This window comes from Drosophila erecta, unplaced genomic scaffold (genome assembly GCF_003286155.1).
Source record: "Drosophila erecta strain 14021-0224.00,06,07 unplaced genomic scaffold, DereRS2 tig00000126-arrow-pilon, whole genome shotgun sequence".
Lineage (NCBI taxonomy): Eukaryota > Metazoa > Arthropoda > Insecta > Diptera > Drosophilidae > Drosophila > Drosophila erecta.
In genome coordinates this window covers 7,435,847-7,450,912 of record NW_020825209.1, presented here as the reverse complement: position 1 = coordinate 7,450,912, position 15,066 = coordinate 7,435,847, and the positions used below count along the sequence as shown (strand labels likewise).

The 15,066-nt window shown below is 42.0% G+C and overlaps 1 protein-coding gene across 1 annotated transcript; it reads right to left on the bottom strand.

Moving 5' to 3' along the window:
• Positions 1–8,768: 8,768 nt before the first annotated feature.
• LOC6550456 (S-phase kinase-associated protein 1) lies at positions 8,769–9,462 on the bottom strand. The gene has a single exon (XM_001977797.2). It carries the CDS (start codon positions 9,335–9,337, stop codon positions 8,864–8,866), a length of 474 nt encoding a protein of 157 aa, XP_001977833.1. The 5' UTR covers positions 9,338–9,462; the 3' UTR covers positions 8,769–8,863.
• Between the last annotated feature and the right edge of the window lie 5,604 nt (positions 9,463–15,066).

Sequence of the window (15,066 nt, the reverse complement as noted above, 5' to 3'; positions counted from 1 at the left end):
AGTAAAGTGAAACTTCATTTTGCGAAGGTAAATTAAAAGGCTAATAATCTCTATCATTTAAATTGTTCGAATCTTCAGTTTCGAAGAATTGCGCAATTCAAAAACTGGTCTAATCTGATAGCTGAGAAGAAAAGTCGGGTCTCTATTCAAGATTCATACTATAGCTATTAGTAATACGTAATAGAAAACTCATTAGATATGAAAAGTTTTTACCATGCTTAATGTTTAAATAAGACCAAAACAAATAACGAAATCAAGATGCGATATCCTGTTGTGCTTATGCATACTTCACTGTACCTATTCCCAGCACACACCCCCTTTCAAGTTGAAGGGAACAAGCGAAGCTTTGCAAATTTACGCAACCAAACTGACCAGGATCGCCGCTTCGAAGGATGTGGGCCTGCGCTGCCCCAAACGTCTGCGTCGACGTTGGCAGCGACAGAGGCAGAGACAGCGGCTGCGGCCTCAGTCGACATAATTTTCAGTTTCCTTGCCGCATTTTGTGGGGCTTTTTGGGCGTTTTTTGCGAGCTTTCTTCTTTGGGAGTGGGGCACGCACTGGCTGCCCACTGGCCAAGCAAAAGTAAGAAGAAGACGAAGATGCAGAGAAAGGGTTGCTCTGCGTGTGTGTGTGTGTGTGCGTGCGTGTGTGCGGACCTTTGCTCGGCAGGCATTTTATTTATGCTGCGTAGTCGCTTCCTTATAGCACCCACCCTCCTCTTCAGCCTACCGTTGCTTATGCCCGTTAGACGGACATTACAGGGTATATATTTTATTATGCCAAAAGTTATGCAACTGGGATAGGGTAGCGTCCAGTTGACAGCCTGCAGATCCGGATTTACATAAAGATTTAGAATATTATTACAAATATATGCAACTTTAAAAAAGGGTTTCGAAAACCCAATAGAATTTTTGTTATATTTCTAAGTAATCATATACTTGCATGATTCCAATAGATTTAGCAACATATGTGATTCTGGCGGGTATCGGATAGTCGTTACCTTCTCTCCTGTTTAAATTGGCAAGTGCCGGTGGGCGGAACGGCACCACCCCTGACCACTGCCTCCTGGCCGTCCTGGTCCTTCCCCATCCACATCCTCATCAACGTGTTCGTTGCTCCGAGCTGCGAACCCTTCAACCCGTTCGTGCGTTTGCTGTCCAGCTGGAAATTCAGCTCCAGCTTCCTTTGTGGGCGCTTTTAGGCGGGTTTTGGGTGATTTTGGGTGGGTTTTGGGTGGTTTCCGAGTTGGGTGGTGGCTTCTGATGGTGGCCAGTAGGTGGGCTTAATTTAAGCGGGTTTTATTTTTTCTCAATTCCTCTCCCCGTGCGCTCTCTTTTTTACATGCCTGTCGCTTCTCCGCCTATTTTTTGTGTTTTTTATTTGATTTTGCTTCGCATTTTTACTTTTTTTCGGGGTGGCTCTCTTTGTGTTTGTGTGTGTGTTAATCTCGTTATGTTGTCTTTTGTTTGAAATGCCCGCTGCTGCAGCGCTGCCGCGTCGCAGTTGACGTAGTCGCTGTAACTCTTTCGTTTTTTATTTTTCTATACAATCTGATATACATATTTATAATGTAAGATTGTTGTATTTACTCTTTCCGTCCTCGTCCAAGTTAAACAATTTTAATTGAATTTTGACAAAAATAGGGAAAAAAGGGTTCAAAAGTTAGATATATTCCGAGTTGAAGCACGCGACCAAACAAATGAGTTGCAAGTGTAGGCGATTTGGGAAATGCTTTTGGTGAAAAGTATTGCCTATGTTTTGGGGCACAATCGAAGAATCCCAAGTTCCTATTCGATATTCAGATATATATTTTTAAAGTTGTGGCAAAAAAAGGATTATGTTATGACCAAAAATCGGAAATATGACTTTTGGCAAATATTCGATATTTTCCATGGGGATTTTCCTCATAACTACCAAAAAAATGATCAAAAAGATAAAAGACAGTTTTGAGCAGCTCATTACCGATGCTAAGCATCTCTGTTACTTGTAGATCGTTTTTTTTAAATCAGAATTTAAGAACATCATTTTTCGATACCCATCTAACTTTGTATTATTATATATTTCGCACCTGACAATTTAATTGGTTTGACATAAAGACTTATGAATAATACGGAGCTGTAGAATATTAGAGATTTGAAAACGAATAAAAAATAATGGTATTATTGTATTTCAAATGGTATACAAATTGATGGAGCTCGTTGCTTAAAATCACTTACCGCGGTATGCCCAAGACATAAGTCTATCATACTTCTATTAATGGGTACCTTTTATGATTGATTTGCAATGGATCCTCCGACTTCCGATCCGGCTTCAAAGTAGAGCTGAATCTAAGGTTAAACCTCCTTCCCATGATACTGATTAGGCTTGGATTGCGCCACGGTAAGAGTCCTCTGGCATCGAGTTGTCCACCTCCTGGCACGCCATTAACCGGCCGTTGCCATGACAAATGATGCAAATTTAATTGGGCAAAGGCATCGGGAAGCGGGCATCAGTTTGCCAAAGAAGATGGTCATGCGAAATGTGAGCAAAATTGAGAGCCGAGGCGCTTGTCCTTTGATATTTAATATGTTTAAATATGCGAAGTCCTTCGAGCATGTCAGCAAAAAGGACCCTGCTGGACACACACACTTGCACCCATGCACACATACGCACACAACACCCATAAGCGCAATGTGTGTGTTCCGGCATGAGTGGAAACATCAGCAAAAGTCCAAAGCGAAATTCATTCAAACGAATCGAAATGAAACGAATTCAATTGATGACGACGACGAAGCTGGAATAATGCCAATGAAGAGTAAAGTAGATCGATAGATAGCCCAAGCTCACACACACACACACACACACATGCCTATAATGTGTGACGAGGGGTTGGGGGAAGGAAGTGGTGGCAGGTCCTACACAAAAGAAAATCTATCCATACATTTATTCAAACCTATTGGGTTACGAAAACTATGAATGCTAGAAAACATATGCTAGGAATAAACCAAAAAAAGCACTTCATAGCCTTATCATTCACATTCAGAACGGGTTAAGCATTTAACTTAGCTAAATAGTAATAATCGACTATCCCATAAGACGTAACTGCAGCAAAAGGCTGCTCAGTACTTTGTTATGCAACGTGAAGAGGAGACGTTTGCTTACACAAGTATTTATAGTTTGATAAAAAATCCAGTTCTCAAGTGAAGGAAAGCTGCCACATTTGGCAAGAAGATGGTCTTTAGGCATCTCGGCGTTTCGGTTTTCATTGTTCTCCGTGTAGCGACGGGGTTGACTAGAGATCGTAATGCAAACTGTCAGAATGCGTAACTCAATTTACAATTTTCCCTTTTCCTTTTCTTCAGCGCAACAAAAGAAAAGCAGTGGGCGGGCAGTGGGATGGGGGCTAGGCTGAATTAAAAGAAAATGGAAAATGCTAAAAAAGCGAGGAGAAAACAGCAGAGAGAGCCAGCCATCCTGGACGGCCAAACGGACATCGTCGATGTCCTTGCTTCAGGGTTGAGCTCGCTGCGTCCCTCTCTCGCGCGCTTTCTCCACCACCCCGATCCGACTTTCTCCCTTTCTCCGTGATAAAGACACCCAAGTGTGCGTGGCGTGTGTCAGGCCGAACCAATGTGTGTGTGTATGTGTGTGGGAGGGGAAGTTGTGTGGGTGGTCAGCGATGGACAGTCTTTTTGTTTCGCACGAATCCTTTCGACAAAAAAATATGAAAAAAACGCAACACAACAAAAACGAAAGTGAACAAAAATGTAACAAAATCAGTGGGTGTGGCAGGGGAAAAGGCAGGGCGAAGAGGAAGGGGTTGAGAAAGTGCAAAGAGGGGGGAGGTAGGTGGATGTGCAAAAAGAATGAAAAGTACTATACATACACGGTACAGTAATACCTTGACACATAGGCAGCCAAAGTCGGTGGACTAAGCAATCGTGAAATTTTAGATTGCGGCCATTAACTTCATTCGAAAATAGTCCTTTCGAAAGGAACTAATTTCAGAACAGTATTTTTAGAACTCTCAAAACCAAGCGAATTATTGTTATTCCCTTGAAACGTCAGTTATCTGACAATTTGGCCAGATGCTAGTATTTATCCATACTTCAATGCCCCTATTTGTACGATCGTGCATAAAACTCAAAGAGACCTTATTCCACGTCGACAGGCGCAGTGTTCACTGTACACGCAAATCGTACAATCTTCGCTTGGACAATTGGCTATGACTTTCTGAACACCGCCTCCGCCGAGCTGAACCTTAAAAAGGCTTTCTACCCTGCCTACCCCGTTTTCTGTTTTCTTTTTTCCTTCTTTATTTTTTTGCGATGTTTTCCAAGCGTGCAGAAAAGCTGACCAGCACAAAAAAAGGAGAACGGATGCGGAGCAAGGAATGAAGGAGCGAGGGCAAGCAAACGCACAAAATTATATAGAAAGTATACAAAACAACAACACAGGAACAAACATAAAAAACGAGCGAAAATCTCTAAAGGAAAAGCGCTTAGGCGGAGGTGGGTGAAAGTGCCCAAAAGGGTTACCAAAAATTGCGTCGGCAAAATAAAAAAAAAGTAAAAGAAATGTAAAGAAAAATACGAAATCACCCCCTTCGGCCAGGCTTACGTGCTTACAGTTATTACCATGATAAGGTGGACAGATTGTCCTGGGAGGGGCAGTGCCAAGTGTCCGGGTGGTTAGCTGGTGGCATGCAACGGTCCCGCTTTTCCGGGAAACCCACGCACCACGCTCCACGGACCACGAATCACGGGCTTATCTGGCTCGTCCGGAAATGAGTTGTGCCAAAAACGCAGGCTGCAAGTTTATGGCGGCATGCGATTAAGGGTGTTCAAGTGGGTTTATGTCCATCAGAAATGGTATTCGCACCTCACAGAACTATTCAGACGGGCATTGGGCACTCATTGTAATTAGCCGTTGCTAAGAGATCCTAATGCCCCCGAGCAAAATAAGTAAAATCACATAAAGTGAAAGTTGTCCTCTCTTGGTACAATAATCAGTTCCACTTACGCCAAATGTCAAGGGGTATAAATATAACATTCGCGGAATATTATGTAACTGGTCGATCTGGTTATGTTCCTCCGTCTGTCCATATAAGCAATAATAGCTATATGCAGATCAAGTTTATTTTAAAACGATAGCACGCCCCCATAAAAGACCATATTGCTAGTATTTCTGCCGCCCAAATGCTTTTAGTTTACCTTTAGTTCAAATCGAGAAATTACAAAGTTATTTAAGGTCAACTAAAAGTTCGTTGATTATCTTAAGAAGTTTTCAATCTTATGGTAACGAACTCATCTTCTACGATAAGAATATTTGTTATCATCTTAAATCATAATTACAATTTATTTTGGAAAATACTACACATCGTTTTTTGTTCTATTCCAGATGACATTTTATTTAGGAAACACGTTACTAGTATTTGAAAAAGCATATATGTTTTTATCGGCATATTTTATGCCATTTCAGTATCCGACTATTTAGGCTGTTTAATTTCAGATTACATTTTACTTTGGCAACATATTACACATAACTTTTGAAATCGTTTCATGTTCGCTGGGGCAAAAGGAGTGCTCTGCTCTATTCCCAGTTGATTGCCACCAAGCCGCCCGGGGATATAAACACACACCCCACTCCACTGCGCTGCACCCCAATCCAGGAATCCCCGAATCCTGGTGCTCCTGGTGCTCCTTAAGCCGGTTCCTGATTTGGCAGCCACGCTAATTTCCAAAAGCCTTGGCCGACGGCGCTTATGAGCTCTGGACCCATGAAGTTCGCATTACGTATGTAAAATAGTGCAGAAACCCCCCAAACGAACCCAAACCCAAACCCAAACTCAAACTCAAGGTCCCAAGCCCTTGGACACAACTTACGCACTTTACATACAGCGCGGGGAGGGGGAGGGGCAGTGGAGGGTGGGTGGCAGGAGGCTGGGCAATGTCCTTTATTGTAAGTTAAGTTGCTGCCCATGTGTGTGTGTGTGTGTGTGCGTATGTGTGCGGGGTGGCCTACGGCTTGCCACTCGCCTTTCTGCGTCCGTTTCATATGTGTGTTTGAAATTTAAAATGCTCTGTGGAAATTGGTTTAGCCATGTACATGTGTATGTATGTCTGTATGTGCCCAGTGTGCATGTGTGCGTGTGTGTGCTGAGGGGGTGAGACTATACACACACAAAAATGTCAGGTAGGTGTGTATGTGGCCATTGGCTTTCCTACATAAACATAACAAAAATATAGCCAAATATGCCACACTCGACTGGAGATTCTCAATTGTAAACTACGCGACGTACATACATACATGTGTATATACATACATATATGGAAATTGCCCACGATGCGAAATTGTGTGTTTTAATATTAAATTTATTTACTTTGTGTACAGTAATTTGCAGGAAATTCACGTTCTTAAAGTCCAAAGTAACAGAGATTTCAGAATTTTATGCAGCTGCTGTAACATATATTATGTTATTATTATTCCTAACCAACTTTTTGGTTGCAAGTTTGATGCAACTTAAATTGGGCAAAGAAATAACATGCGAAGAATCAACTTAATTGCAGAAACAATTTATAGTATTTTTGGTAGCAGAGGTTTCCTAAAATGTGACCAAGTCAGGTGCTGCCGGTTTTGCCCCACTGTGCGGCGAGCGTGCCCTGGGCGATTGTTGTTGCTGGTTGCGTCTGATAGTGGAGCGGATAGTTTGGTTGGCCATAAATTGTGAGGCGTCCTTTGTAGTTTGCAACCGCATCCCCATTTCACCGGGCATGCTTGTACATACATAATGGGCAAGTCGGCGACACACTTCGAAAGGATTAAATTCTGTTTTAGTAATTAAGTTGAAATTTATAATCAAGGCGAGGGTGGACCAGTTATGTACAGGCCCATCGACATATTCTAGTTTAGCCAACTTCTGGTCATGCGTATGCGTGCTTCTGAGCTACTTTGTCTTGGCCAAAGTAGTTTCCACGTTCTGCTGCTGCTGCTGCTGCTGCTGCTGCTGCCGCTGCTGCGACCACAGACAAACAAATGTGGAAAGTGGAAAATGGAAAATAGAGGATGGGGCATGGGGAAGCCCTGCGGCATCTACGACTCTGAAGTGAAAGTTTTCGCCAGCTTTTTTCTGGTAACTTTGGCATTCGCACGCCTCAGCGCATTCGCAATCCGAGTTCAAATCCATAGCATACTTTTGCGGGCGGCATGTTTAATTTATGACCGAACAGCATCCCACAAGCACATGTGTGTGTTTGTGTGTGTGTGTGTGTGTGTGCATGCAGATGTGTGTGTGTAGTTTTCTTTTCGCTTTTTAAGCTGGACCCAGTGACTTAGTTCCCACAGCGAAGCGGGATATTTGGGTTAAAGTCCTGCCCAGAAATGCAAAATCTCGGCGAAATTTTCGTTTTTATTTATTTATTTTTATTCTTCAGCCTGGAAGTGACAAGCGGAGGCGACATTAATGCACTGCGAAAAACACCGAGTGCTTGACATCATTAATCGATGCTTTGCAAATAAATATCATAGATACAGAATGAAAATGTTACTACCACTGTTTAAACTCCCATTCAACTTATTGATGCCATCTTTATATATTTATGAATGCTTATTTTTATGCATTCAATAATTTTATTTATTTGATGATCTGTTGGAACCCAATTATGTTTGTATTAGCAATGAGACAGTTTTCGCTTTGTTCTCTTTTCATGTGCCTGGGCAACAATTTCGTATTCGCCTGTGGCCATTTCCCGACCTTTTTTCTGAGTGCACTGGTCCTGGCCAGAAATCAAGCTCTTCGAAACACCACCCACCACCCCACCAGATGGGGTGGACTAAAAGGGTTGTCTTGTCCTTGGCCGCCTGTGACGGGCAGCGAAAGTTTACAGAAGAAAATCATTTGATAAGAAGGACGGAGATAGGAGAGAGCAAGAGAGGAGACAGCTCGGACACAATTTCCTACTTAAAAAAAGAAAATCGAAAGGGGGCATCTGGTCTGTCAACTACATAACATTGCGAATGAAAATTCGGGGGAAAATTTCCCTTCGTTTTTTCTGCGCTTTGGGTCGTTTTTTCTTTTTAGACACAGATACTCAGATACATATAAACATGTATACAATTGGGTTTTTATGTAATTTATCATTTTCCTACTGGCGATTTCTGCTCTGCAGTCGCTCAAAATTCTTCTTCGAGGGATTTGACCACCAAGTCATATGTGAAATATGAAGTTTGAATAGGAAACATGGAGCTGCAAAGGGGGAGGAATTACAATACATAGATATATGCATGTGTCTGGTCCTAATTTTAATGATATATGCGTATGCAGGAGCAGGAAGACGAGTTTGCCATGCTTTTATGTACTTTGCTTTCCCTCAGCGGCTCAGATTCAACGGAAAATGCTAATGGTAAGTGCTGGAAAAACATGCTAAATTTTGATCGATTGAAGAGGGTGCTGATATGATTAAAACCATATATTATATCGATACTGAATTGAGCTAATCAAGCAATGGGAATTAAGTGACAGAGGAATTCGGCTATATTTAGCAAAAAAATCTACATAACTCGACGTGAAATCGTGGAAACTTCCATTGCAGGCACATATGTACATTTGCACAAAGTTGCACTTCAATAGGCACATCTTAATGCACAATATACAACAAGTTTACACATGCACATACAACCACTATTGTGCAATATGCTATATTCATGCATACATATGCAATTTCTATGTGAACGCAGAAGTGAAGAGAATTTTGGCATGTTTTGAAAGTCAGAAATGGTACCTTTCCCAACTGGCGACAGTATATATTTAGGTGTAATCAAAATGTTCCCAACTCCTTCTTCTGCAGGTGTCCCAAATGGACTTTGCTCCGGAAGGGACTGCGCCTCACAAGTCCTCGTCCCACTCGTCCGCGCCGGACAACCTCTCGTTTCGTATGTTTAAGATCTGGCGGATCTGCTCGGTAGACTTTCCCCTGATCATGTTAGCCACCGTCTTGGAGGAGAGATCCATCAGGTCCGTGATCTCCAGATAATTGGCAGCCAAGATCAACTCGAACAAGGTGCCTCGATCGACATTCATGAAGTTGGCGTCCCAGGGGGAGATGTCATCGGAGCACCCCTGGCTCTCCTCGTCATTCGACGTTAGCTGGGGGTCGTCCTTGTGGTGATGAGCCCAGGCCAGAATCTTGTCAAGGATGAACGAGCCCACATTGGGCAGCGGCACAATGTCATCCTCGTCGTTCTCCACGGCGGCGATCTCCAGCAGAGTCTTGATGGTTTTGGAGAGCGAGGCGGCCTGGACGGTCGTCTGAAAGATGACCCCATCCGAAGACTGCAGCTTGATGGTGGGTACTGACATTTCTGGTTCTCGCTTTTTTCGCTTTATCGCTTTTCTCGCTTTATCGCTTTTCTCGCTTTTTCCAAGTCTCTCAAGTCTATGCCAAGTAGAATTGAAAGTTCAAAGAGGAAGGAATAGAGAACAGAGTGACCAGATGCGATCACTGCGAAAACACTGTCGTCAAATGTTCACACACTAGAAATTAATTCAAGAACTGTTAATTCGCTTAAGCTTTCTAATATATTTAATATATATAATATTTATTCCTGAGTAGCAGAGCTTTTCTAAGAGTGTATTATGAAGTATAATACCTATATGAATACTGGCTAATTGCTCAATATAAAATTTAAAAATTATAGCTGAAGAAAGATCCCTGTAAGAGATAACAGAGTGTCTTTGCAGAGGAAAAATGTATTACATTAACTGAATAATAACAGATAGAAAAAATGAATACTAAATATTCGGCCAAATTACACTTTTTATTAAAGCTAGGACTCCTTATTTTGACTTTGGTTTCTAAAGCATTAACAATAGTTTTGTATACTAAATAAATGTATGCATATCAAATACAGAAACTCCTCTGAGATTGAAGGTTTGCGTTGTATTTCAAAAGAAAATAGTTTCTTAGGATAATATGCTCATACTGAACAAATTTACGTTGAAATCAAGGTGTTGCATGAAGAATTTTGATTGTGCAGCACTATAGCTAGCTTAAGTACTGAGCCTTAATGCCAATTACGGATGCAATTCGGCCGAAAGAGTGCCAGTTTTGGATAGCTAATAGTTCCACCTTATGATTGACGTAGAACAGGATGACGGACTCTGGCAGCACAGGATTCCCAGAGGAGCAATTTCTGGCCTGTTTTTGAAGTCCGATCAAATCGCTTGAGCTCAAAACGCTGGCATCCGCAAATGTTTTCAATTTCCCAAATGTATTCCAAGTTTTTCCCCGCCCAGCGTCCTTCGTCCTTCAAAATCGACGGGTGCATGGCCAGAACTTTGATCTCTGTATTATTCAATATATTGAAATTTGAAGCGTAGATGTCTGGCTGTATTGGCCGGGAATTGCCAGCAGCTGCCGACTGCGAAGGACGAAGGACATCCAATGACTTGTGACTGACGGAGACGGGTGTGTGTGTGTGGGGGTGGGGAGATAATAGGGGGGTGTGTGTGAGTTCGGCCGTGCCAAACGCACACATACGCATGAATTTTTTACACAGGACTCGGGGAGCTTTCTCGTTTCCTGTTTTCGCAATTCGCATTATTTTCTTTTTTTTTTTTGAATTTTTTACTGGACGCCAGGACTTACGTGCGATTACGTTCTTTAGCTCGTGCCACATGTGTCTGTGTGGCTGCGAGTGTGTGTGCGTTACTACCCCCATTTGACTTTCACTTGCGTCTGGACGAGCCGTTTGCCCCCTTTTTTCCGTTTTCACTCGCTTTCACTTTGCCCGCTGGCCAAAAATAACGAAAGTGTGAAACGTTTTGTCTGTCCCTCTATTTGGTTTATTTGACAACATTTCTGCGTGCCTCTGCGTGTGTGTGCATGTTATTTATGCCAATATACATATGTATGTATGTGCGGCCTTTAAATTTTTCATTCACTTTTCCGCCCAGAGTGTTCCTTGTGCTTCTACGCAGATCAATGGATGTTTTAGCTTTGAACGCTGCCCAACAGATGGCGTCACAGCCTAATTAAACGAATGCAAAAGAAGGTGGAAGGAAGGGGTTCGCTCTACCCTTTGATACCAACTGTACCTTCTGGCGCTTCGAGGCTTTCTCTCTGTTTTTGGTTGGAATTTCTCGCGCTGCGCATTAGCCGAAAATGACATTGAAATATTACAAAATTTAAAAACCATTAGAAGCAGACCCCATCAATCTGTCGCATTCGCTCGCGCTATTTACCTCTTATATATGTATGTATATGCATATATATTCATCCTTTTCGAAGGAAGAGCGAAAATCTTAGCACCGAAATTGCGAGGCAAATCAAATAGTACAACAGCAACAACAATAGAAAATCATCTAGAAAAAAGAATAAATAAATAAAGAAAAATCAACCACTTTTCCACTTTTTGTTTTGTCCTCGCCGACGGTTGGTTGGTCCACAACCGAGTGACCTGAGTGGGCGGGGATCCTCCCGTTTTCTGGTGGCTGTGTACTACCAATTTGCTAGTGACCATAATCAACCCCTTTTTATTTGGCCCGAGCTTTTTTCCACTCGCCTTTTGTGCATGCAAAAAAGTAAAAAAAACCAAAATCGTGCGTAAGGAGGAAAAAGCGCGTAAGAAAAACGGTGGCTTGGGGGAAAATCGGCTGCAGGGGCGTCATTTACGAGGGGATCTAAGTTAAGTTTGCGATCGGTCCACATTCATATGACCTACCATGGATTGTATTCTTGACCTCGAATCGTCAGTCAGCATAGTAAGCTATGTTATTTAGCAAATATTATCCATCCGCCCAGTTGCTTGCGGTCCTGGCTACATTTTAAAGTAGTATTTCAGTTGTTAAGGGGTTTATTTAATTACAATTATAATTAGTTACCATATGCTTACCAAAAGAGTACAAGTTTAAGCAATCTAGTGAGCTTCAATCCAACCAAAACCGGCCTGTCCGCCTACGCACGTGGCATTCATCAAAGAGTCCTGCGCTCATGCATATTCAAATGTTGCCGGGTAAGGAATCACAGCAACGAAAATCAAGCCGACGCACTTTGGGGCAGCGCCCACAACTCCGAGCTCCCAAAAAAATTCTTAAAGGCCATAAAGCGCGACAAATACAAAATAAAAAAAATGAAACAAAAAACCAAAAAACCAAAAAAGGGTAAAAACGATGAAAAAGAAGAGACGCGAAGAAGGAGCAAAGTACGCACAAAGTTTTGACAGCCGAATTGGCATAATGATGGGGTTAGTGACGCCCATGGAGGGGGCTTAAAGGGGGCGGAGTGGGGGTGGGCCGATCTCCTGCCCATGGACTCACCGCATTGTCACTGACTTGGCCAACCTCCATCTTCTTTAGCCGCAATGCAGATGGCCCATCGTCTAGCTCCTTTGACCATCTCAGCTTTTTATTTTTGGCCCCTTTTTCAGTACTTTGGGCATCTCGCCATCATCGTTAATTTTATCTACGCAAATGCAAAATAATTACTTTACTTTTTCTTTGGTTTTTTCACAACAGCCGCCGCTGCCCAACCCCCTTTTTTTACCCCTTTTTCGGGACAACGGCTGTCGAAATTTATGTACTTTGCTTTCCATTTTTCTGCTGCTTTTTTTCGGTGCGTTCGGGTTCGTTTTCTCTTTTTTTTTGGTTTTTGTATTGAAAAGCATTTTAAAATCCAGCGCCAGCTGTCCTATCATGGCCTTCGTCCTGCCTTCTTCGTCCTTCGTCCTTGCCCATCATCTTCCTATTTCTCGGCTTCTTCTTGCAGGTTCCCCTCCTCTACTCCAACCCCCCTTCCCCCCACACTCGCCTTTTTTCCGTTCGTTTTCTGTGTTTTTTAATTAAACAAAAGGGTTAAAAAGTTTCGCTAAAGGACGAGATAAATCTATGCCGCGAGGAGGGAAAGAAAAAGGACTAAGGACCTGGGGAGGGGGGGTATAAAAAATCGAAAAGAGCGTAATGGGGGTAAAATCACATTTTTGCCCCCTACCTCTCACTTTCTATTTAGTTTTCATTTATTTTTAAAAGGAAAATTTTAATAACCAGGGCTCGGCCCATTGAAAAAGTTTGGTTGGGGGTTGATCTATGTAGCGCGCACCGACTGAAATTACATTTATGTAATTTTTACATTTTTCCAGCTATATACGGGTACATATATATTTTTTGGATGGACATTTTATTGGGGGATGGAGCATATTGGGGGTGGCCAACCCCTTTTGCCAATGTCCGGTTTTTCCCGTTTTCACTTTCACTAGACTCGTGTGTTTATCTCTCGGATTTTCACTTGAATTGTTAACTGAAGAAATGGGTACATTGCACAAACCTTTCATTTGGTTAATTTGCCTTTTGCCTTTGAAGTGTAAATAGTTGGCGATTCTGGCAAACTTGGCAATTCGAAGTCAGTTGGGTCAATTCGGGGTCAATTTAGGGTTCCATGAAAGTTGCCTGTAACAAAAAAATGGATATCGAAATAAGTAGCAGCATGAAAGGGATTTTTCAAGTATCTAAGATCAATTCCCTAAAACAATATATCATTTTTCTCACTGAGTGTAAAAGGGTTTAAAATCGCGTAATTTGGTTTTTTTCTTTTATCGCGTTGAAAAGGTGAGCAAATCAAAATTTCGTGGTTTCCTGAAAGTCATAATCCATTATAACAACCCCAAATTTTAATTTAAATTCACTTTTTTTTCAAAAATACATTTGTCGTCGTATTTTACCCGCTTCCATGGGAAAGATTTCCGTTCAACCCCTACAAAAACATATCTAATAGTTTATGCAGAGCAGTCAATTAAAAATTTGAATTTTTAAGTTTTTATTAACAAGGTGAAAGCCATTTTATTTCGATATCACCACAACTTCGGCATTCTGGTTTCGAAACAAGATAAGATCCATTTGGAATTTTGAGTTCTTAAGTAAATTTTAATGAGGAACCAAAAAACATTACTACCATTAATTGTGGAAAATAAAATTCCCTAAGAAGCAGCACATATACATAAAAATAATTGAATTCCCATGTCTTAAAAAGTTTAAAAGAAACGGTCGTGAGTCTATAGGGAATTTATGATTTATATACATCAAGTTCATTTTGTTACGATTGACTATTTCTGATTCCTCCCTTCCGAAATCGAAAATGTAATGCTTAAACGGATTCCATGTTAAAAGTGCTGCACGTATGTATCATAACCTTACCTAAGGATCTTCTAATGAAAAACTCTAAAACTGCAAAAGGAGGTAATGGCGCAGGGGATGGTTGGGTTTCCTTATGTGGTTCCTTGGCATCCATTCCTGCTCCCATTTCCATTTCCATCGCCAATCCCAAGCCCAATTCCGGCCACAATCCCCAGACAGATTCTCGGCTCGTTAGGGCCAGTAGCAACAAGTTTCGTAACACTCCCATTAGCCAAGAAGCCCCTTCCGCACCACACATGGCCAAATTTAAACTCACATGAAGTCGCATTTATTTTTATTCAATTTGATAATAACCCCAAGGATCTGCGCCTGGCCCTGGGCCCCAGGATGAAGTGGGGGAGGGGGTGGCGCTGGAGCAGCTGTTCTGGGTGGCCACAGTGGAGCATTTAGAGTGGACCCAATGTAACAACGGCTGCTTAGGCTTTGCATCCTTGCCCCATAGGCCCCCTTACTTCCCGATTTCCACACTCGCCTTTGGCCCCCTGAGTGAAAAAACTCAGTTTCCCCTTTAGTCGAGAATTTTCGTACAATTTTTTCCTTTTTGTGCTGGCCAAACAAGAGAAATGGCTAAGAGGGAGAAAAGTGAAAGTCAAAGGACTGGACAAGAGGGGTGGGGTTGAGAAAGGGGGGAGCTTCTCAAGGAATACCCCCATGAGTTTATAACTTAAAAATTCAGAGCACGAACAAAGTTCTAATTTAAACACCCGAAAAAAGGCCCGATACTGAAAAGAAGGCGCTGCAAAATAAGGAGCACGAGTCCCTAAAAAACTGCGAATATATGCCGAGTGAAAAAAAAAAACAGAAAAATGAAAGCCCAAATAGAGGGCGAATTTCCTCCTTCGGACATAAAGTGCACGCTCCAAGGCGAGTAAATAAAAAGCGAAAGCCCAGGCTTTTGCGAA